Source organism: Gymnogyps californianus, chromosome 7 (genome assembly GCF_018139145.2).
Source record: "Gymnogyps californianus isolate 813 chromosome 7, ASM1813914v2, whole genome shotgun sequence".
Classification (NCBI taxonomy): Eukaryota; Metazoa; Chordata; class Aves; order Accipitriformes; family Cathartidae; genus Gymnogyps; species Gymnogyps californianus.
In genome coordinates, this window is record NC_059477.1 from 44,564,252 (window position 1) to 44,589,026 (window position 24,775).

The window sequence follows — 24,775 nt, forward strand, 5'->3', positions numbered from 1 at the left end:
AAGCAGTAACATAGCAAATTTCAGCTTTCATTATAAGAACATCAAGAATCCTCCTGTAACAGAACACAGCGTATACAGTATTTCTGAACTGTAACATTTTAATAACTTTATTTTTATAGACCTGTTTGGGAGAAATCTTACCTGACTACACTTTTGCTGCATGCTAACTCATTGACAAGAAAAGCAAGTACTGATGCTTTCTGAGCTGGAGTATGTGCCTGAAAAGCTTTTGTCTTCAAGCTCTCTGTCAGCTCAGTTTGCCCACAGTGAGCCTCCATGAATATATGCAGAATCTCCGACACATTATCTCGATTGATACCAACATTCAGTAAGTGTTCCCCAAGAATAGTTTTAGCCTAAAAAGAATGAAGACGTGTTGAACAATCACATTTAAAAAATATTATTTTCCTCTTCAGGCTATATTATTGTTTATAAATCAATGGAGTGGGTTTGTTTGCATTTTTACATAAGGACTTTAATCGGGATTTTTCTTTAAAACTATTCAAATGTAAATCTCAATAGAGTAACAAATGAGAAGGTCTTCACCTCTAAGTTTTTAAGAACAGAGATAATATTAACATTAATGAAATAGGTTAAATGAAAAAAGACATCATCCAACTGGAACTTGATGAATGCTGTTTTGTACAATCATGCTATGTAGAGTTCTAGAGTAGAAAAGAGCTATGTTGGCTTGAAAAAGAAGAATAATCAGAAAGAGAATCATGAATGAATCAGAGTTTTGATAAAGTGACGTAGAGAGCAGACTCTGGAGAAAGAAATGGCAAGATTCACTGAGTATAACATGAGGGCAAGAATGAAAGGGGAAGAAAAAGGAGTTAAAAGACGTGGCCACAGATGTGTCAGTGCCCTACAAGAGGTCCAAATAAAAGTGGAGGAGGGTAGAGAAAATACCCAGAAATATATCACTTCTGGAAAATGGGAAGGCTGACAGGGCACAGAAAGTCTTTGAGTAACATTAGAACAGTGACACCAAAGAGAAGAATTAGGAAAGAGAATGGAAATCCAAATCAGAGAGGTGTCAAAGACACATTATGAAGAATGCATTCATAAATGTTTACTATGGATATATCCCCCCCCCCCCCCCTTTTTTTTTACCTTGTATCCTGTAACAAGTCCTGGATCACAAACAGCTGCAGAGACAAGCTTTACAAGCAAGTCTTGTACTTCTCCCATGCTGTCCCCTATGTTTAGCAAACCCTCTTGAAGAACGCTCAGGGAAGGGACATCCACATTCACATCAAAGCCAAGAACTTTACCAAAGTTACGCAGGAATTGCACTACCATGAGACAATCTGAAAATGTGCTTCCATCAAGAACAAGGCCTGGGATGCGAGGCAACTCTGGCAAAGGCTGAAAAATAAAGAAAAACAATGAAAGATTCAGTAGTATATTTCAAAAGAAAATTTTTTTGATACTAGCTAGGGAAATTGGCTAATACTTCCATATGACCTACAGCATGACAATTCTAGAAGGTAAAGGCTATAGAGAAGCTGCCCCCCCATATCCCATCCAGTAAATTCAATTTAAAGCTGAAGCATGTTTACCTTTTCACATATTATAGGAGGCAAGAGATTAATACTTACTTACTTTTTGGCCAGGAGACGCACTCAGGCCGTATTCTGAGCCAAAATACTGTGAAAGGTGGTTTAAAAATATTTGGGGGACATAGGGAGGGGAATTCTCTGGAACAGAGAGGGCTTGAACCTGAGGTATGTCAAGTCCTGAAGGACAAGAACTAAGAACACAGAAGACTGGGAGAGTAATTTTTTTTCAGTAACAGCTTAGAATAGTTGCACATATGAGAAAAGCTCTATCTAGTGCCTCTGTACTGAGACATGATGCATATTCTTGCTGTAAAAATAACTCCGAGTAATTGATCTTTTTTTGAAGCAATCATGCAAGTGCTTTTTGGAAGCAGGCCACTTTTAAACAAAATGCTTTTCATTAACTAAACATATGCTACTTTAGTGTTTGTAGTAACTTGTATTTGTATATATTTCAAATAGTTTTCTAATTATCTAGACCAAAACTTGAATGCTTTGGGAGTGGCTGCAAGAAAAAAAGTTAAGTGTCACAATGGCAAAATACAGAAACAAGAGGCAAGAAAATAAGTTTACATTATTACGATTACCTTCTGGTCTGCTAAGCACATATCTTCATTAGGCTTCTTTAGCTCCTTTGCGATTTCTAATTCCAATCTTCGCTGTTCCAGTTTACGTTCTTTATTTAATCTTTTTTCATCACGTTTCTCTTGCTTTAACCGTTCTTTTTCCTTAAATAGAATTAAAAGGGCAGAAAATAAAACCCACTTATTATACTTACAATGGAACAATCTAGGAATTTGAAAAGCACTACTTACGTAATCTTAATAATTACCAAAGCACTTAAGGAACCTGCATTCAAGTAAAGGGAAGGGGGAAACTACAGAAATAGAACAAAACCATCGAATTTGTAAGCAAATCTAAGATTCACTTTTTTTCTCTCCTGTCCACATGGAAATGGGTATTGAGTATGTGTACACTGAAAGATGCTTTGGAGTACCGTTTCAGAAAGATGACTGGTATGGATGAAAACATGGTAAAGAACTGCCATACATGCAAGGCATCTGATTTTAAAGGCCCCGCTTACACAATGGTATCATCAATATGCATCTGCTAAAGCAGAGACCACTCAAGAAAGCAGTAGTTGGGAAGACCTCTCTGGACAACACATGGTTTAAAAATTCCCAGAATACATAAACTGGATATGAATAGCTTATAAAACAAAACTCATCTTTTCAACACACATAGCTTCTGGCCTTGAGTTACCATGCACTTAGCATGCAATCTGAAAACCGAACAGTCATTAATATCTTGTTCTGTACAACAAGAACACAGTGATAATCAAGTGAGAAGCCAAGGATCTATTATTTTTCTCTTCCAACACACTCTACATTGATGTCACACAGAATACTATACTATCTCTCTAACCTGCTAAGACTAACTTTGAATTTGGAGCTCCAACTGCCTTTCCTATCCCTGACTCCAGAGATTATGTTGTCACATGCCCAGCGTTGATATGCTGGCCTGCCTACGCAATTCATTACATACCTCTATGCAACCGATATCGAATGCAAAATATTGAGTAAGAAACCACGTATGGAATATTCCATATATCAATGCTACCTCTTTAGATCACAAAATTGCTTGCATATACACAAACACACATGTGCGTGTGTTTGTCATGACCTAAGAACCTGACACAATATAAGGGTGAAGATACTATCTGCGCTTTTCACCTGTGGACACAGAAGGGCTAAAGAACCAAGCTAAGCTGATTCATATTATTCAGAATCACTCCCCATTATTCTGTCAGTTTGAGAGGTCACTCTAGTCTCTTTGGTTTACTACTACCAAATTTTGCACAAACAAGAGTATGGGCTATAACTGTAAGTGAGGACTCGGCTGCATTTGTAGAACGGCATTAACTGCTGACTTTGCTCTATAGTTCTGTCAGGCCTCATGACTTTTTATTCTTTCTTTTGATTCTATACTGAATGTTACTAGACCACTGGTGATAACTGTGGCTAAACACTATGCTCCTTATTAATGTTCTTCTCCCTTTACCAGCATACATCTTGTATGGAAAAATCACAATACACTAAAGCAGCACACAAAATCAGTAACTTTATTTTAAAATGGAAAATACTCCCTGACTTGTTTTTTTAAATGGTTCGTTGCCTTATCTTAACCTATGTCAAGGTCTCAAAGCCAACTGGCATTTCCTACAACTTGTTTTTGACAACTAGAAACATTCTATGTCAGAAGAAAACAAGAGAAGTACATATGGATATTTAAGTGGCAACATGCTGATTTGCAGTTATGATTAAAAATGCAAACCTTAAACATTCTAAGTTTCATGAATGTATTGAGAGATTACTTTTACTGGCTGCAATAAACGTTTACTATTCTATTTCTATTAGAGTAATGTGTTGGGTTTGCGTAGCGGGTGAGGGGCTACAGGGGTGGCTCCTGTGAGAAGCTGCTAGAAGCTTCCCTGGCTCCAAGTCAGACCCGCTGCTGGCCAAGGCCGAGCCCATCAGCAATGGTGGTAGCGCCTCTGGGATAGCATATTTAAGAAGGGGAAAAGACTGCTAAGAGAGGAGGAAGAAGAGGAGCTACAGCAGAGAGAGGAGCAGGATGTGAGAGAAACAACCATGCAGACACCGAGGTCAGCGAAGAAGGAGAGGGAGGAGGTGCACCGGAGCAGAGATTCCCCTGCAGCCTGCAGCCCATGGAGAGTTAACAGCGGAGGAGAGATTCCCTTGCAGCCCAAACCCCACACTGGAGCTGGAGCAGGAGCAGTTCACTGGAGCAGTTCGTGGAGGACTGCAGCCTGTGCAAAGGACTCACGCTGGAGCAGCTCACGGAGGGCTGACCCCCACGGGAGGGACCCCACGCTGCAGCAGGGGAAGAGTGTGAGGAGTCCTGCCCTCGAGGAGCAAGGAGCGGCAGAGACAATGTGGGATGAACTGACCGCAACCCCCATTCCCTGTCCCCCTGCGCTGCCGGGGGTGGGGAGGAGGTAGAGGTATCGGGAGCAAAGCTGAGCCCGGGAAGAAGGCAGGGGTGGAGGGAAGGTGTGTTTTTAAGATATGGTTCTATTTCTCATCATCCTACTCTGATTTGGTTGGTTACAAATTAAATTCATCTATCTTTCCCCAAATCGAGTCTGGTTTGCCTGTGACCATAAGTGGCGAGTGATCCCTCCCTGTCCTTGTCTCGACCCAGGAGCTTTTTGCTGCATTTTCTCCTCCCCATCCCGCCGGGGGGGAGGAGTGAGCGAGCGGCTGCGTGGTGCTTTGTTGCCGGCTGGGCCTAAACCATGGTAAGTAAGAATATAATTACAGCACTGGATCAGACTATACAACCATTTAGCCTGGCGTCCTGATTTCCAACAGTGGATCAGATGCTTAGGGTATCATCTTCCTCTACTCAGTGCTGATGAGACTGTATCTGGAAGAGTGTCCAGTTTTGAGCCCTCCACCTCGAGAAGGATGTGGAGAACATGGAGAAGGTAACACTGTTTTTAAAATGGAACATACTGGTTTTTTGAAATCAGATCTATCCCTTATTTATGGCTGCTGTGGAAAAAACATCTTCAGAATATTCAGCTCTTAGTAGTTTTATTTGCACAATTTTAACTGTCACTACTTACCAGAATGATACAGGTCAGAAATAGATTCCTGATTTTAGTTTATGAAAACGTTATCAACAAAACTGCCATTATTTTCCTTTCCAGTTTGTATTATGGGATACTACTAGGAAGATCAGAAACAATCTAACTTTTTAACAAAGATTAATCATAGAATCATAGAATATCTTCAGTTGGAAGGGACCCATAAGGATCATCGAGTCCAACTTCCTGCTCCTTGCAGGACTACCTAAAACTAAACCATATGACTAAGAGCATCGTCCAGACGCTCCTTGAACTCCGACAGGCTTGGTGCCCTGACCACTTCCCTGGGGAGCCTGTTCCAGTGACTGACCACCCTCTCAGTGAAGAACCTTTTCCTAATGTCCAACCTGAACTTCCCTGATGCAGCTTCCTTCCATTTCCTCGTGTCCTGTCGCTGGTCACCAGAGAGAGGAGATCAGCGCCTCCCCCTCCGCTGCCCCCCTTGAGGAAGCTGTAGACTGCGATGAGGGCACCTCTCAGCCTTCTCTTCCAAACTGAACAAACCAAGTGACCTCAGCCGCTCCTCGTAAGTCTTCCCCTCAAGACCCTCCACCATCTTGGTTGTCCTCCTCTGGACATACTCTAATAGTCTGATGTCCTTATATTGAGGAGCCCAAAACTGCACACTGTACTCGAGGTGGGGCCACACCAGTGCAGTGCAGAGTGGGACAATCACCCCCCTCAACCGGCTAGCAGTGCTGTGCTTGATGCAACCCAGGACACGGCTGGCTCTTTTGGCTACCAGGGCACACTGCTGACTCATATTCAACTTGCCATCAACCCAAACCCCTAGATCTCCTTCCACGGGGCTGCTCTCAAGCCTCTCATCCCCCAATTTGTATATATAACCAGGACTACCCCGTCGCAGGTGGAGAATCTGACACTTGCTCTTGTTAAATTTCATACAGTTGGTGACTGCCCAGCTCTCTAGTCTGTCCAGATCTCTCTAAGGCCTCTCTACACTCGAGGGAGGCCACAGCTCCTCCTAGTTTAGTATCGTCAGCAAACTTAACTTAATGTACATTCGATTCCTGCATCCAGATCGTTTATAAAAACACTAACGAGCACAGGCCCTAAAATTGAGCCCTGGGGAACCCCACTGGTGACTGCCCACCAGCCTGATGTGACCCCATTTATTAAAACTCTTTGAGCCCAACCCATCAGCCAGTTCTTCACCCAACGTATTATGCACTTGCTAGCAGTATGCTGGACATGTTGTCCAGAAGGATACTGTGAGAGACAGTATCAAAAGCTTTGCTAAAAATCAAAAACATCCACATCTACTGGCTTCCCTTGGTCAACTCGATGGGTGACCTTGTCATAAAAGGAAATTAAGTTGGTTAAGCAGGAGTTTCCCCTCATGAACTCATGCTGGCTATGACCAATGACTGCATTGTCTCTCAAGTGTTTTTCAGTAATTCCCAGAATAACCTTCTCCATAATTTTACCAGGCACTGAAGTGAGACTGACAGGCCTGTAACTACCAGGGTCTTCCTTCTTTCCCTTCCTGAAAATTAGGACAGCATTTGCCAGCTTCCAGTTGACTGGGACCTCTCCAGATTCCCAAGACCATTGAAAAATAATGGAGAGAGGTCCCGCAATAACACCAGCCAGCTCCTTCAGTACCCTGGGATGAACCCCATCAGGCCCCATAGCCTTATGCGCATCCAGCTGGAGCAGCAAGTCTCCAACACGTGCAGGGTCGGCTGGGAGTTCATCATCCCCCCAGTCACAGTCTTCCAACACAGGGCTCCAGGGGTTCCAGGGCCCATCATCGGTGTTAAAGACAAAGGCAAAGGCAGCATTAAATGCCTCTGCTTTTTCTACGTCCCTATTTGTGAGGTGACCGACCTCATCAAGTCACGAAGCAATGTTATCTCTAATCCTCCTTTTGCTGTTAACATATTTTAAAAAGCCCTTTTTGTTGTCCTTCACAGTACTAGCCAGCTTGAACTCTAATCAAGCTTTGGCCGCACAGTGGCAAACAGCATCCCAATAGTCCTCCCATGTCGCCCGGCCTTGCTTCCCATGTCCATATACTTTCCTTTTCCGCCTAAGTTCTAGAAGATCCCTGCTCAGCCAAGCCGGCCTTCTGCCCCGCTTGCTCGACTTCCCACACTTTGGAATTGCCTGCTCCTGCGCTCTTAAGAGGTGGATCTTAAAAGTGACCAGCATTCATTTGAAGCCAATACCTTCAAAAGCAGATTCCCTTCAGCAGCCCCAAGTCTGCTCTCCCCATAGCCAGGGTCAAAGTTTTGCTGGCAGTTTTTCTCCTATCGCCAACGATTTGAAACTCAACTACTTCGTGGTCACTGTGACCAAGACAGCCACCAATCACCACTTTGCCCCCGAGTCCCTCTCTGTTTACAAACAAGAAATCTAGGAGGGCACCTTTCCTAGTTGGCTTAAGAGTTAACCCTGAAATTCTTCCTTGCACTGACGTATTATTCAGTTTTTCTTTGTTTTGGTCTGCCACTTTCATTTAAATTTCTGAACATATCTACAAGAAAAGTTTTAACAATTTCTCTGACAACTAGATGCTATAACAAGGGTTATTTTACTTCAATCTCTTAGCTATCTGTACTTTATTTATAAAAGTGTCAGGATATAGAAATAAAAAAAGTCTCAGGATATAGAAAAATATATAAAAAGTAAAATAAAAAAACTTAGCAATTATGTTTTAGCATTGATAGTCCCCCTTAAGATAATATCAGGGTTAAAACTGAAGACAGCCTCAGGATTAAGATGTAAATTAGTTTATCATGGTCTAATAAAAGTTTCATCAATCATACTGTACAGCTCTGGTTTTATCATCAATGCTATTCCATCATGTACTTTTTTTTAGATTTTTTTTTTAACCATCTATAATGCAACATAAACTACTGTATTATTTCAAACCAATGAAGCTAAAAAAGTGTAAGTTGTTTTAGCTAGTAACATTTCATTTACTGCAGTGTAACCTGAATAAGCAGGATGTTGTATTCCTGTACGACAGGCTTTTTCTCAAGCCACCTCAGCCACGAACATAAGCAACGTGGTTACAACTGCTTTTTAAGGCAAAGCTATAGACTTTTCCCTCATTTCCTTCTGCAACCTTCTAATGAAATTGAGACCTCTCAACTGGTTATAAGAACAAGTTGTATTACAAAAACACTATTACATTAGCTTAAGAGCAGGGAAACTTCAGTGTCTTTCATGTGATAGTATGGCTAAGAGTAAAATTTAACTAGTTAAAGGCCTGATTAGTCGACTCAATGAAAATATTTTCATGGATTTTGGGTTAGGTTGTGCCAATAGGGACTACCAGTGTTTCTTGAATATTTTTTCCCCCTCTAAGTAAAGTATCTAGAGTTCCTTAACTTATAAGCAAAGTAATAATTTGAATTATGAAAAACATTTCCATTTTGCAGTACTTTAAAAGGAACAGTTTAATTCAGTTGCCCAACAAACACCCAATTTAATAGCACAGAATGTGTATTTAATCTTTAGCATTAATCCTCATAATAACCAAGTGTTATTAGGTCCTTTTGTGATATACTAGATTTATATAAATGAAAGCAGTCACCAGAATAAGAAGCACTCATCATAAGGAAAGGGCAGCTATTTTGAAAATAGTCTTATTTTCAGAAACAAAACAGAACAAAAAAATCTAGATGCTTAGATGATCAGCATTAAAAGAAGCCTGAAATTTTGGAAAGTGAAATCAACCAGGTTTTTGTTATCAGCTTAATGTCACTGCGTTCAAAAAAGAAAACAAGTTAAATAACTAGATTCAGAGATGGACAAAGTAAAATGATTGTACACAAAATTACACATATGCATGTAGGACTTTAGGCTTCTCTATCACTTGGCTCAGAATTTCTGACAGACATTTTTAGTAAAACAAAACAAGATATGATGCATCTATTTTCTGTAGCGCAGCAGTACTTTCTACTGAAGGAGAAAAAAATAAAATTATTAAGGCATAATAATCCTATTTGCTTGGTTTCATCGTGGTCCAAATCTAGAATCATCTACAAAATCCGCAAGTTCTAAGAAGCCTGGACTGGAATAAGATGTGTATTTTTACCTCTGGATAAGTATTGAGGAAAACCTGTTCAGCAAGTCTGACAAGTCAGTATGATAAAGTCCTTACTCTTCTTACACACTTGAACACTGTGAAGAAGAGAAAATAAAACTTCTTTTCCAATACTACGGACTCTGAAGCGACTATGCAATTAGTGGCTTCTTGCTCAGAATCACTGAGGATGGAAGAGACCTCTTGAGATCCAGTCCTCATCCCCGTCTGTGTCCTGTCCCCACCCCAGCAGTATCAGCTACAGCAGGCTGCAACTCCACAGCACACCTGGGCAATCTGTGCCAGTGTTCAACCATCACCCTCAAAGTAGAAAAGTTTTTCTTAAGTTTAAACAGAATTTACTGTATTTCAATTTGTGCCTATCGCTTCTTGTCCTGCCACTGCCATGTATACAAATTAAATTATACATACAGGTACATCAAAGACACTGCTCTTCTACAGATCACCGCAGAATGAAACCATGAAAACTTCAAACTTTCAGAGGTTAATACTCACTTCTGCTTTTTTACGTGCTTCCATGGCTTTCATAAGCATCATATGTTGTCTTCTCCTTTCTCGTTCCTATTGAAGCAGGTAAGATTAGAACAAAACTAATCCACATTTTCAAAGCGGTAAAAAAGCTGAGTAACAAATTTAGCATTAATAGACAAGTCACAGTAAATACTAAATATAGGACAAGAATGGCCAAGTCTGTGCATGTTTTAGTTCAGGTTTAGAAAGCAAATACAAGAACAATCAAAAGCAAAAAGGTAAAGCAATGAACATGGAGACAGTGTAAAAAAGAAGCATACAGATTTACTTATGGTCAGTTGTGATGCTCCTTCATAAGCTGGCAGAACAAAAAGCATAATGGTTGGCTGGAACAGGTCAGTTACCTTACATCTGCTATTATGGAACTTGCGATTTACTTCTTCAATAGCCAATTCAGCAGAAATTTTAAACTGGTCATTTTCAAACATTGCAAATATTAACATTTTTGTAACCAAGCAACAAATTAATATGATTAATTTTCTCAGCTCTAGATCAGTTTTAATCAAGCTAGTGGTGGCGCATATACATACGCAACGACGGTTGCATTTACTGATGCCTGTCCCTCAATAAATTATGTCAGTAACTTCAAATGCATTAAGGAGCTGTATTCTAGAGCACTAAGTATGGGGTTCTTGCATTAAGAGCTATAGAGTAAATCTTGGCCCCAGTAAAGGCTACAGGAATTTTATCATCTAATTCAGTGAGGCTAGGATTACATTCTAATGTTTCACTGTATACTTATAACATTATGTATTGACCACCGACTGAAAGCTAATTTCCTCAGTACCATACAAACTTAGGAAAGACATCATCCCGATTTCTAAAATAGTTAATTCAAATTGTATTTAAAACATCTGGATTCATTCCCAGTGAATGGGACAAGGCTTGCAAAAGTTATCAAAATGCCCACCTATTAATTTTGCATTAATTAATCCCTGATTTTATACAGTAGTCCAATTTCTATTGGGACATCAGTAACATAGATTTCTGGTTAAAAATCTCATTTATTTATTGCCATGTTCAATTTATACACATGTTCAAGACATGTCTTTTTTTTTTTCCTTAACAGACAAGACAAGCAGATGTATGCAATGCACTGTGCTGTAAAGCCATGCAGCAGTATGTAATATGACAGCAGCCAGTGCTACATTTTATGCATTGCTATGACAACCATATCACAACCAAATCACAATGCGGTGTTAGATGTACAAAAATAAACATACCCATACCATATCTAGTCTATGCCTCTCCAACTCCTGGTAGAAAGAGTTGGCACAACATTATGAAACAGAAATCACAAAGTCATAAAACCACTTTATAATCCCCCAAGAGACCCCAATACCAAAGCAAAGCAACAAATCATCAGGTGAAAGAAAATGTGTGCAGGAATCAAATCCAGAAATTTAAAAAGGCCATATTTTGAAGATTCCGACCCTCCCCCCGCCCCCCCCCCCCCCATATAGCTTAAGTAGTAGTTCACAATTGGCATTCTGTCTGTTTGGTCAAGTGAATGTATACCAACCTGGTGTTTCAGAAGAACAGCTTGCTGCCTTCGCATCTCTTTTTCCTAAAACAAAAGAACAAAAATGTATTTAAAATATCTATCAAAATTTACTTACCAAGCTGCACATTTTTGCCACACTAAAACAGCACATCTGAATTAAATTCTTACTTCCCCGCCCCCCCATAAACTGACCACAGAGAACTATACATGGCATATGTGACAGCAAGTCTATTGAGTTGGGAGTTCCATGTTAAAATACACCAAGAATGCCAAAGCAGTAATAGAAGTACACATATAAACTGTATTTTCCAACGTTTGTAAAAGAGTTCTGTAGTCTTGTATACATACAGTCCAGAAAAGACCATGTTAAGAAGCAACAAAGTTTTTTGATACAGTGTACTTAAAAGAATATTGTGAATAATATTACTGCACGAGCATTTTAAGTTATGCAAACCAAGTGTCAAGTAAGCAAAACTCATGGTAATGGCACACAAAAAAGTACTGTATATATTCATCTGTGTGTGTGTGTGTATGTATGAATGTGTGTGTGCATGTCACATACACAAACTTCTCTCTGTTTATGCTTCATGTATTTATATAGACATAGGTACACATTATTCATATGCCATCTCTATTTACAGTTTCATTATCAATGCATATTCTTCCAAATTTACTGCTTTTATACATCAACATATATTATGCACAATAACACAGTTCTTGTTTCTGGAGCTCCTCTAAACTAACCTTTATTCGTTTTTCGGCCTCCAATAATTTGGCATTTGCTGCTTCTTCCTTCTTTTTCTTTTTTGCCTGTGCATGCAAAACAGGTCACACAACAGCACCATCACAACTTGAAAATAATCTGACTAGAAATAAAGTTACGTGCCTTTGAAAGTTCAAAACATCATCACATATCGTGTACATTGCAACAGATTTCTTCCCCAATGCAGCTTTCATAATCAATCAATTCACAATTCATTTACTTTTTAAAAATTAGGCCAGAATTTCAAGTCCCACTCAAAATTGCTTCACCTGGCTATTATAACTAAGAAAGTAAGTATACACAGAAACAATGAAATAAAAATGGCAAGAGATTACAATTAATTCTTCCATGAATGGAGACTTGAAAACTAGCAATCTATCTTTGCTAGTATACTAGCAAACTAGTATACCAGGATATTCTAGTATATATATGAACTTAGTATTTTAAATCCACTGCACTTCATACAGAGCAGAGCGTGACACTGCTTTAACATCCTATTATTGCAAACTTGTTTTCTAACAAAGGAATAGTTATGCTGTTAACTTTAGCAAATACAAGACTATTTGTGTAGAAAGTCGGGAACTCAAGTGAACATTTGCAAGATTTGCGTTGCAGTTAATAGATTTTTTTTTTTTAAGAAAAATATTTTACGACATGTTTTTGAATGGCCTTTGGAAGTGCAGGTTGTTAGAGCTGTTATATTTAGTTACGTTCCTAACTGCATCTGTGACTATTAAAATACAACATTCTTTAAAACAGCAACACAAAAATTGTATTTGAGCCATTATTTTTACCTCTAAAATTTGCTGAGCTCGAAGTTCTTTCTCCATTCTGATTTGCTGGATTCGCTTAATCTTTTCCTACAAGGAGAAGTTATTTCTTTTTAAAAAAATCAATATTGAGAAAGTAAATTTACTTTCATATTTAAAAAAATGACCAAGTTTATACATATATACTTTTTGTTATCGAGTCTCATACCCATTGTAGTCAATTGTTCCCATATAACAACGTATGTTTAGAATTTTTACTAGCATCAGAAGATGTCTGGTATAACCCTGAAGGAACCAACACTTAGTTATGCATAGGTGCTCATGTTTAAGTTGTCACAGTATTTTTTTTTTTTTTTTTTTTAAAAACAGCTTTAAGGGGACTAGATTAATGACAATGTAAGCTAGCAGCATTCAAATTCTAGCTGGCAATGGTGAAGCTATTTAGGAATGAATGGAAATGGGAGCTATGACATAAAAAACATGATGTTTTGATGTGATCTCCCTGAACAAGAAATATGGGGTTCTGTCAAACCACTATTTTCTGCCTTGGTTCTAGCAGCCTTTCAGTTCATTATGGTACCACGGGCCACATGGAAAATCTGAGTACCACGAAACCCCAAGCACATACTCTGTCAGCCAGTAATAGTCACCCACATGCAACCTGGATAAGATATTCAGTTAAGTATGCTTCAGTTTCTCCAGAGTTTTAAAGCATTCAGGTAATTGATGATGAGTTTGGATGCCTTAATATGTAGTTTAGGGGACTGAGTTTTACACATGCTGAAGAGTGAAATAACAAAGAAAGTAACCGAAGCAGCAGCCACAGGTTTTCACAGCATGTGAAAACACATTTCAGCGTGTTTCATCACGGTAAGAAGAAAATGATCAAGCTAAGCACTCCACAGATGGTTGCTGTGTAACTATATTCTAATTTATTCTTTTTCAGGAATTAGTTCCTAAAATCTGAGTAAAGTCTTATTACATTGAATTAGAAATGCAAACTTTGGGATTAGTTCACATTTCCTGTGCTGCATGCGTTTTGTCTGTTAAATCGTAATAACCCAAGCTCATATTGAAAATTTCTTAGCACATTATTTGAGGTTTTATTATCTCAAAAAAGCTGCAGTCACAGTGACTAGGAGGGGACCATTATGAAGAGAAGTGTCACAATACATCCAGCTGGACTTGCTGTAAAGTTTTAACAGCAAAACCCAGACCATGGAAAAGCCCTGCAAGCTGGGAGGCTGCAATCAGAAGCCTGAAATGGAGCTCAATGCTCTTCTCTGAAACAGCAGATGTTTTCCCAACAGTGAGGGTAAAGCCCATCTGTATGGAAGACATTGTTTTCTTGTGAGCTGGTCTGAGACTCTAGAAGATGGACTACTCTAAAATTTTACTTTCTAGAGAACACACAGTGATGCATATACTTTATCAAAAAATAACTAAAACCAAAACCAAGCATCTAAGAAAAGATAATCTAAAATATTTAACAGAAAAGGAGCAATCACAGAAGAGAAAGACATACAAAATTTCCTGAAGAACAGAGCTCCAATACAAGAAGATCTCATTAGATCTTACAAACTTCAGGCAAATCTTACCAGCTCCTTAAACTGTTGATAAGTCCAGCATAAGACTACCTTATCCAGCAAATTAATTTGGGGGCCTTGTTTATACAGTGTTGAACTTTTATTTTGAACATGTAAAGCTCACACCATGGACCCTAAGTCTCTATTATCCCCCCTTATACTTTACAAACAAAACTGTACAAAAGTTGAGGGTATGTACTATACTCTTTCAATTCCACAAAGGCCAGAGTTAATACAGAACAAACTTTTCTGTACAGATCAGAGTAAAGAAATATCTCAGAGAAGAAAAGAAGTATTCTACACGTTGGAATCATGAAAATTTTATCAGTTTATACATCAAGAAGGAATATGGTGATGATAAGCAAGTCTGGATTTGATGTATTTGCCAATTAAGCAATTCTTGCTCCCTGCACACCTAAGAATGTAAGGACCACTTTATTATCATTGGGTGATGTGAACGGATACAATTCCAATGCTCTTTAAAAAAAGTCTGCGTTATTTGCCTTTCTTTAACAAGTACGGATTGCCTTCAGAAGTGGAAACTCTGAAGCTGTCACTATCTACAAAAGTTCAGAATGGTTGAGGTTGGAAGGGACCTCTGGAGGTCACCTTGTCCAACCCCCCTGCTCAAGCAGGGTCACCTAGAGCCAGTTACCCAGGACCATGTCCAGGCGGCTGTTGAAAATCTCTAAGGTGGGAGACTCCACAACCTCCCTGGGCCACCTGTGCCAGTGCTCAGTCACCGTCACGGTGACAAAGTGTTTCCTGATGTTCAGAGGGAACCCCCTGTGTTTGAGTTTGTGCCCACTGCCTCTTGTCCTGTCACTGGGCACCTCCGAAGAGAGCCTGGCTCCATCCTCTTTGCACCCTCCCTGCAGGTATTCGTACACCTTGGTGAGATCCCTCTGAGCCTTCTCTTCTCCAGGCTGAACAGTCCCAGCTCTCTCAGCCTTTCCTAGTAGTCACAGATGGCAGAGTGACAACTTCTAACCCACTTTCTACTATACTGAGCACTTTCTTCATGGAAAAGTCTAAACAGTTACAAACAAGCATTAATTGTTATCTGTTCCTGGGATATTTAACGTAGTCTGCAGTAACATCAATTTTGGTTAACTACTTTAAAAAAAAAAAAAGTATGTTAGGTTTTAATATCTGGATTTCAAAGATGTGAAACGCCTTTATATTTTCATTGGCTTTTTTAACACCTCAGGATGCCACTTACAGGCAAAATAATGAGAGATCTGGTTTTCTAGTACTATTTCTAAGTGGTGGGATGATGAGATCATACAAAGACACTGAGGTGCTGGAGCACGTCCAAAGAAGGGCAATGAAGGTGGTGAAGGGTCTAGAGCACAAGTCTTATGGAGAGCGGCTGAGGGAACTGGGGTTGTTTAGACTGGAGAAAAGGAGGCTCAGGGGAGACCTTATCGCTCTCTACAGCTACCTGAAAGGAGGCTGTAGCGAGGTGGGGGTCGGTCTCTTCTCCCAAGTAACAAGTGACAGGACGAGAGGAAATGGCCTGAAGTTGAGCCAGGGGAGGTTTAGATGGGATATTAGGAAAAATTTCTTTACTGAAAGGGTTGTCAAGCACTGGAACAGGCTGCCCAGGGAAGTCATGGAGTCACCATCTCTGCAGGTATTTAAAAGACGTGTAGATGTAGGACTGAGAGACATGGTTTAGTGGTGGACTTGGCAGTGTTAGGTTAAAGATTGGACTCGATCTTAAAGATCCTTTCCAACCTAAATGATTCTATGATTCTATTATTTCATCCTAATTAATTGTTGTGAGACTAAAAAAAACCACAAACAAAATAAATCAAATACAGACATGTTTTGGTTTGCTAATTTCTCAATCTGAACATTAGATGTGAAGCTTCTATAGAGATCTAAATACAACTCAGCTGCAAAATAAAATTACTCAACAGAGCCTAACACAACAGGTTGAAAAGGTGTACGTAGAGCTCAAAAAAACCCCTAAACCATCTTTAGAAAAAAAACCAACTGAACTACAATATAAATAGAAACCAGTCTTGAGACTACAGTGAAGACACTGCACCACTGAAGAAACATTTTTCCTTGCAACAGACTTCAGCTTTATCCTGTATGAAAGGCATGAGGTATTTTAAATCAGTAAGTTAATGAAATGTCCCAAGAAGCTGATGCAGTGAATGCAGTGGAAGTCAAACCTGGAATCCTCTCTTCCCATGTCCAACTTCAAAATTTTACTTAGAGCCAAAAATACACATTACGTTACAAAGTAACACATCATCAAGTGCAAATATTTATAGAATTTCATGGAAATTTCAGTAAAAGTTTCTATCACAAATAAAAGGTGTTGGTGTTAATAGTAAATGTTCATCCTTTCCATCTCCATATATCCTTTTAATTTAAGACTATAAATACTACTATAATAAGAACACGAACACTGAACATAAAACAGTTAATTCAAACAATATTTAGACATTCTTTTTTAAAAATAATTAAATGTACTATCTGTACTATGCATATACATACTAATTCACAGTAGGACAGGTTGAATTGGCCTACTGAAGTTAACTTTTCCTACTTTTAGAAGGCTCTATATACGTACTCTCTGCCACTGTAAGAGGGTAAAAACCTAAAGCAATAATGGTACTGAACACAAAAAAATGTCTTTTGACTGAAAGCCAAAAAATTTGTCCTTTGACTGCTACTAGATGAAGTATTCAATTTCTGTACTCTGTAGTAAGTTTCCTACTGAACAGAATTAATATAAAAAACCAACCACGGAAATATGTTTTTTGGATGCAAATTATTCTCTTTTTAAAATTTTCAGATTCCAAACATACATAACATTTCACTAATTTGTTAAAATCAGCTGTTAAAAAATTTAAAAGCCTGCTTCTGTAAGCACCTTCATTTGGTAAAGTTTGTAGGGGCTCACTTTTATTGGAAATATTTGCTATAACAGTATTTAACAATACTTGTATGTTTAAAAACATGTATTAATTCACTGGCATACTGAGATACAAGCCTTCGCACACAACCTAAAATCACTGACAGCCAGCCAGGATCACTGAAGAAGCTAATTACACTATTCCAGTATTTACATAAACAGATATAACACTCTTTGTTTTCACAGAACCAAATAAAGGAAGACTGCATCACTGTACTTTAGCAGCAGTTTTTTAATTTCTTACCGATATTGGCAAGTAATTACATATGTTGGGTGGCTTAAATCAACACAGACAAAATTGGGATGTCCTGACAACATGAACAACAACTATAGTTCAGAATTTTAAATAATATACACTGTGTGTTCTTTAAAACTGGATTTAAAACATTCACTTTGCAATCAGCATACTTAATAATTTACTAAATAATTAAAATACCCCTAATTCAATAATTAAAAATATAATTTTAAGAGCTTATTTAGCAATCACATGAAGTTTACCTGCTGCTTCATTATCTTTATCTGCTCCTTTTGCTTTCGCTTTTCTTCAGCTGCCATAATAGCTAACAAACAAAAGCAAACAAAAATTAATATCAGCAGAACATGACAAGAGACAGCTAACTTTTCATTAATACTTTTCAAAATAATCTGCTAGCATGCACAAACTTTCACAAGTAATACTTACCTTGCTGTTTTTTCGCTTCTTTGGCAGCTCGAGCTTGTTCCTGCTTCTGGAGTTTTCTCAGTAGCTTTATTTGTGCTGCTTGCCTAGCTATTTCTGTTACAAAAGGAAAATATTAAGTTCATAAAAACAGTGCTGTCCGACAATAACGATATAGCTCATATTCCAGACATTTGCATGAGGTAAAGATAGACACAACAGTGGATTTGGTTTGCACACATTTATCTTGACAACATTTCACTATCAACTACCTTTAACAGTTTCTCACATATCAGTAACTACATCAACAGCGCAAATGAACATGGATACTTTCTACATAAAGGAAAACACTATTTTTGGAGAAAAAAATAACCTATTAAGTGATAGCATCAGGCCAATAACGCTGCTTCATTTAAAAACTGGTTTCTTCCTTCTTTTTAAAGCAGAAAACATTTGTTTCAGTACTAAATCAACATTTTATTCAGAAAGCATGGAATTACTGTTTTCCTTATAAGTCACCTCATGTAATTAATCCTTTTTTAACAATGCAGTAAGAGCACACTCATCTGGGTCACACTTCTCTCTACTGTGGCTACCTACAGCCAGTCACTCTTCTGCTAATCAGCAACTTCCTGAAGCATTCTACTACTTTAAGTGAGAAAATTTCTGAAATTTGGACGAACTGTGCAAGGACACACTGATGTAAGGAAGAAGGTAGCTGCAGGAAGGATTTTCTGTAGGTTGAATTCAGCTTGCTATTCAAACGACTGAGGTCCAGGACCTCTTTGATAGCATTCTCCAAAACACTGTCAGCTTCTTGTGCAATGACCAAGATGCAGGCAGACATGGAAAATCCACATATAGACAAGATGATGCTGTAGATAGCAAGAGTAGTGTAAATAAGTACACGACAACAGGGAAACCTTCAGGGCCAAGGGGAAACCATACAGAAGAAGCAATTACACCTTACTCGAAACAGAACCTGTAGCTGGAAATTAGAATTTACATTATAGAGGAGAACTTCAACTATGAGCTATGGAAAGGCCAACAGATGCAGATGACTGCTTAGTCTGAATTGACACAATCCATGAGGAGGATGTAGTTAATGTTCAGCATGCGTTTGAAAAGGACAGATGGGAAACAAACACCTATACTGCAAAAAACAGGGACGACAAATCAGACCACCTGTATTTCCATTCAACTAGTATGTGCTGTATGAGCAAAATTTAAGGGCTTCTAAATCAAGCCAAAATATCTAAAAAGAAATTAGGGAAACCAGAATTCTTGGTATCAAATGATAACCCAGATGTAATGGACATCTCACAGACACAGCAGAAGCATAATTAATAATACATGGTGTTCCCAGGTACCAGCGTTACAGGAATATCAGAATGAGATGTACAGGCAGAAGACCAGCTTTCTATGCAACGTGCAGTATCAAGTCACATAGGATAAAAACATGTACTCCATTTGGTGGAACTCTAAAAGGAGCTGTACAAAAGCAGTCTTCAAGCGCGCATACTTCAAGTGAGCAACCTAGAAGCAGTTCAAAAAAAATGTGTACTTGTTCAGGTAAACACTGAGCCACATTTAAAAAAGGAAAAACATAGTCCATATGTGGGTCTTCAGAAAAGGAGGCTGTCATAGGAAAATGGTGAGCATGTTAAAAATGAAAAGCTTGTTCAAATAAGAACAGGAAAGCCTATGACAGGCCAAACTTAAAGAGTGAGTTAGAAAGGCTAAAAAAGTATTTGAAGAGCACCTTGCAAAGGATGCCTGAGCAGACAGTAAAAGATCTTTACATACACTGCAACAGGAAGCCAGAAATGCAATCAGTGGGACCTAACAATGAACAGGATAGAAAAAAGAGCCTTAGAAAAAAAGGTTACTGAATTCTTTGTGCCTGTCTCTACTGCTGAAGATGTTGGGTAGATCCCCTACTCAGTGCATCGTCTACAGCAGACAGGTCGGAAGAACTAGATGAATTTGAGGTAAATATAAAAGAAGTATTAGATCAAGAAGGCAAGTCAGATGTTAACAGATCACCAGGACGGGACAGAGTAAGCTGAGAAATCTGAAGAAACGCTAACACGAAACCGTAGAGACATTGGTCTGGGTGTTTACCGTATTATTAACAACGGCCACTGTGTCAACAGTGGGCAAAGGTAGCAGGGGAGCTTCATCATAGATAAATGTAAGGTAATACACCTAGAAAAGAAATACCAAAATTAGAGGGCATGTAAGAGGATCAAAGGGATAGAACCTTCTGACAAAAGACTAAAAATACTTGAGCTCTTCAGTCTGGAGAGAAGACGACTAAGGACAGAGAGGATCAAGGTCTGCAAAATCAGCAAGGTGGCAGATAACATAAATTAGAGAACTGTTATTCTCCAAACCCTGCAGTAATGGAACTAGGGAACACCCACTGGCAGTAACAGAAGATCATTTTTTATAAGTAAAAATGGTCTAGTAGTTAGCAGACTTCTGGAACTTGTTGCCACAGGAGACTGGTAGAGCAAACATTGTCAGGAGGTTAAAAAACAAAGAACAGGCTAATTCATGGGCAACAGTTCCATAAACTGAAAATACAGCAAGAAAAAATGTGCTCTACAACATCACTCATAAAACACCTCAGGATGCCACGGTGCATGTACGAGGAAATAAAGGGACCAAGAAGCGATCAGGTTCACATGCTTTCTCCAAGCAGCATCTCCTATGGCCACTACTGGAGACAGAGCTCTACACAAGATGAACCCCTGGGCTGAGCCACTGAGACATTTCTCATGTCTCATGAGACATGAGGGGAAAAAAGCAGCAAGGTAGATATGAACATATGTAACATCAAATATTATACATTCTGAATCTTCTTGTATATATAGACCATATGTTTTTGTTCATTCTATTAAATGCTGCAGTGTGTGGTGGGAAAATAGACATGGCAGAGTGCTCCTAAATACTTCCCCCCACCCCTTACTGTGACCAATATAGGGAAAGGGAAGATAAAAAGTGAAGCAAAATGGCTTAGTGACTAGGGCTTATCTTTTTCCACTGAGAAGAAAAGACTTCTGGAATCAGTTACTGTGTCTCCACAATAAATACACAGCTTCTCAGCAAATGCTAGGATGCTTCAGCTGTTGATACCGTTTCCTAATTCTCAGACTGAACAAAAGGTGGCAGTGACCTTAACACACAGGTAAAATAGCTGTGTGACACTACAAGACATATCACAAATTAAGGTATTTCTAAAACTGCCTTCTCTCTGTCCATGTGTCCAAAGCATTACCATTGCATGCCTTAAACATATCTATATAGAACAGTACTCTTCGCAGGCAACAAGGGAAAAAGATGCAAGGACATTATACAAAATACAAGGTAGCTACCCAAACATGTTCACAGTCAGCACATGAAAGAACAGTTAAGTCTTAAGCTAAAACAAGCATCTTGACTCCTGGGCTGTAAGAATTTTTCATATTAGATTAGATGCATTCAGAAAATATGATACAGTTACGGACTAAAGAATTGAAATTCAAAAGTCATGTACCTGATGTTTATTTAAAACCAGGCCCTCATGTTTTTGATATATAGTAGTACTTGGTATCATCAAAGTTCTACTGTCAACAGTGGTACTACTTATTACAGGATCCTATTCAACCTTACAGCCATTTAAATCTTGTCACTATCAGGGATTTCACAAGAGAAGTATTTTCCCTAGAACAGCCAAAAGCTTCACAGAAATGTTAACTTCAGTGGTTCTCAATTTCAATTTCTAGGTCCACTGTTGTTTGAGCTGATACGGGGGAAAAAAAAGATCTGTTAATTTTTGCCAATTTAAAAACTACATCAGTGGTAACCAGATTACTGGATGTCTGCTTTTTTAAATTTTATAAATCTAAATAAATGACTATAGAGTAAGCTCTTACACATGCATTTACACAGACACTTCTTCCTTTGAATCATATATACATTTACTGACCTTGAAAAAGGCTTCAATAAAAGCATGTGACACATTTCCAAATTAAATGTTGTATACTAATATCCTAGTGAAACACATCACTCTTCTTTAGAAAAAACATTAACTCTCTATATACTGATACCCTCTGTTTGTGAAAACAGTAACATACTTCTTACCTTGAGCCTGGAGCTTTCTTAAAAGCTTTGCGTCAGTGTTGTCTAGAAATTCAGTGCTACCAACATTTGGAGGTCTGCCTTTGCGTCGTCTCATTCTTGATTCCTCTCTAGAGTGCTGTCTGTCTGGATTCGGTGGTCGTCCTCTACGCCCTTCCATAGCTCTGATACGGGGAATGACTTCCTCTTCCTTCAGAAGACACCACTGCACACCCTTTTAATTGACACATTTCACAGACAGGTATTATAAACACAGATTAAAAAAAGGAAAAATAAATCTAAGACACTTCAGAACATGAACAGCAAGAGATTCCCCCTCCTCCCCCCCAATAAGTTACATCTATAAAATATGCGAGAGTTGTGATGTACTATTTGGGTAGTACAATGTTTTGATGATGCACAGAAGCTATATATTGAGAGCTTATCACTACAAACTTTTGTAAATTGTACTGCTATGCAAGATTTTGAAGACTATTCAGTGACATACACAGTTATTACCTAGCAGGTATGCCACTACTGTGTTATTTTTCATTATTTCTGACCAAATCACTTATTGCTCAACCCTTTTTAAAAGGCAAAATAGATTCTTCCTTATTACATAAACTCAAAAAATAACTACTCTGCTTTCACATAATCCACTGCTCAATGTGAATGAAAAAATGTGTCACACTATGAGTCACCGTCTTCCAACTGTTAGTGTTTACAGAAATTTTGACATACATAACAAGCAAATGCAGTAGTGTATTTTCAAATATTGCTTTCTAGGGTGTTGTAGATCTCAACAACTGAGTTCAAAAAACAGACTCATTTTAATCTTCAAGTTTTATTTAGTACAATTTAGTTCTCCCCTCATCCACTGCAAGAAAATTAATTTCTGTGCCAACCTGAAGCAATCAAAAGTTTATATCTTTTAAGAATCCATCTATCTGAACTAAAAGTTATGCTAACTATATTCTCTAACTAAACAAAGTAAGCAGCAATACATTCAACCCTTTCTTTCACTATTACTACTGGGTTTTTTGGTGGAATCTCAAAAACAAATACTGAAGTAATTTGTTAATACAAACACCCAAGTTAGTCCTCACATAGAAATAGCTTTATTTTAGCTGATAAAAAGTAGAGTTTATTGCGTCTACTGAGCAGAACAGGAAAACAGTCTATCTGATCCTGTTTGACTGAACATGAGTATTTCAAAATTGTTACATCTTTTACCATTTTCCCAAGTTTTTGAACAATGCAGGGGAAAAAAATGTAAGCTAAGTATCCTTTGGAACTACTCCATAATCTGCCTTAAAATGATTTGTAAAAGATTTTGAAAATGTCTGCTAAAGCAAGAATGAAAGCTGGTAACTTATAAAACACGTTAATTAAATATCTGTTCAGAAAAAATACATTTGCATTACCCAAGTTTTCACATTTATACGTACATAAATACTGAAATCAAATTTGCTGTACCATAAAATACATTTTTATTTGCTTATTCTGACAACTTATCTTTTAATTCTTTCTGCTCATTCTTCATAATTACAAATGTTTAATATAAGATTTGACAAAAGAAATGGCATTTTGCTAATCAAACATTCAGATTGCAAGGAAGCTATCAGTATCTGCAAAGATAACTTTTTTTGAAGCCTGAATCACTCCCAGTTAAGACCATCCCATGAGTACATCTCACACTTAGTTTACAGACATTCCAAAGGGCTTTGTTATTAGCTATGTTCCTGAAAACAAGCTGTTCAGAATCATGACCATATCACTATGTGTACAATGCATCATCACTAAGGACTTTCTAATCCAAAATAGTTACCTCTACCCCTTGAACAGAAGTTAGTTTATTTTCTATCTTTAAGAGTACTACTTAGGCATACACTTTCATTTCACTGTCTAGTACCTGACTTACAATTTATCACAGGTTCAGTCTGTTGAGCAATGTAAGCTAGATTTAATACTGTACTTATCACCTACACCAACCTCCAACCTAGGAAATCTTATCCGATAAACTGCAAGTGCTGGGGGGTGTGGGGGGGTGTGTGTGTGGAGTCAAAATAGAATTCAAAGAAAAGGAGGAGAAGAAGCCATTGTCCAAGTACCACCTTAGATCCTGCAATGGAGATTGCTCTTGCTCAGTATTTGTATTTTCTATGGTTAATGATACTAATGGTAACAAATATGCGGAAGAGAAAGACAGAGGTCTACAAGATCATTAGTGCCATAGAGACCATGGATGTATATTACATTTTCCTAATGCATCCCAAAAGAGAAACTAGAGGCCATCAAATTAAGCTAGTAGAAGGTTCAATAAGCAAAAGGAGCTGGCATTTCAAGGAATGTGGAGAAGACTGAAGTCCTGCCAAAGGACATTGTGGATACAACAAGTTTCCACAAGTTTAAGAGGTGACAAGGCAAAAATAGTCCAGAACAGATCTATTAAGGGTTAAGCAGGAGTTAATTGACCATCTATATTTTGTGCTCAGATATCTTTTAAAATCTGACCCAAAATACATTTCTATTAAAAGAATGTACAATCTGATATTCTGTGGATTTTCAATATTCCAAAGAAAAAATATGGGGGTTGTGCCCCAACATA

The 24,775-nt window shown here is 38.3% G+C and overlaps 1 protein-coding gene across 2 annotated transcripts in view; it reads right to left on the reverse strand.

Moving 5' to 3' along the window:
* Positions 1-24,775, reverse strand: part of BAZ2B (bromodomain adjacent to zinc finger domain 2B) — a 168,841-nt gene that overhangs the window by 24,879 nt on the left and 119,187 nt on the right. For both annotated transcript variants that reach the window (XM_050899489.1, XM_050899490.1), the window contains 11 exons: positions 22,192-22,402; positions 18,088-18,180; positions 17,904-17,965; positions 12,909-12,974; positions 12,096-12,161; positions 11,370-11,414; positions 11,077-11,103; positions 9,812-9,877; positions 2,153-2,293; positions 1,117-1,371; positions 142-356 (listed from right to left, as the gene is read on the reverse strand). In XM_050899489.1, the coding sequence (XP_050755446.1) occupies positions 142-356; positions 1,117-1,371; positions 2,153-2,293; positions 9,812-9,877; positions 11,077-11,103; positions 11,370-11,414; positions 12,096-12,161; positions 12,909-12,974; positions 17,904-17,965; positions 18,088-18,180; positions 22,192-22,402 (1,247 nt within the window). The remainder of the gene's footprint in view (positions 1-141; positions 357-1,116; positions 1,372-2,152; positions 2,294-9,811; positions 9,878-11,076; positions 11,104-11,369; positions 11,415-12,095; positions 12,162-12,908; positions 12,975-17,903; positions 17,966-18,087; positions 18,181-22,191; positions 22,403-24,775) is intronic.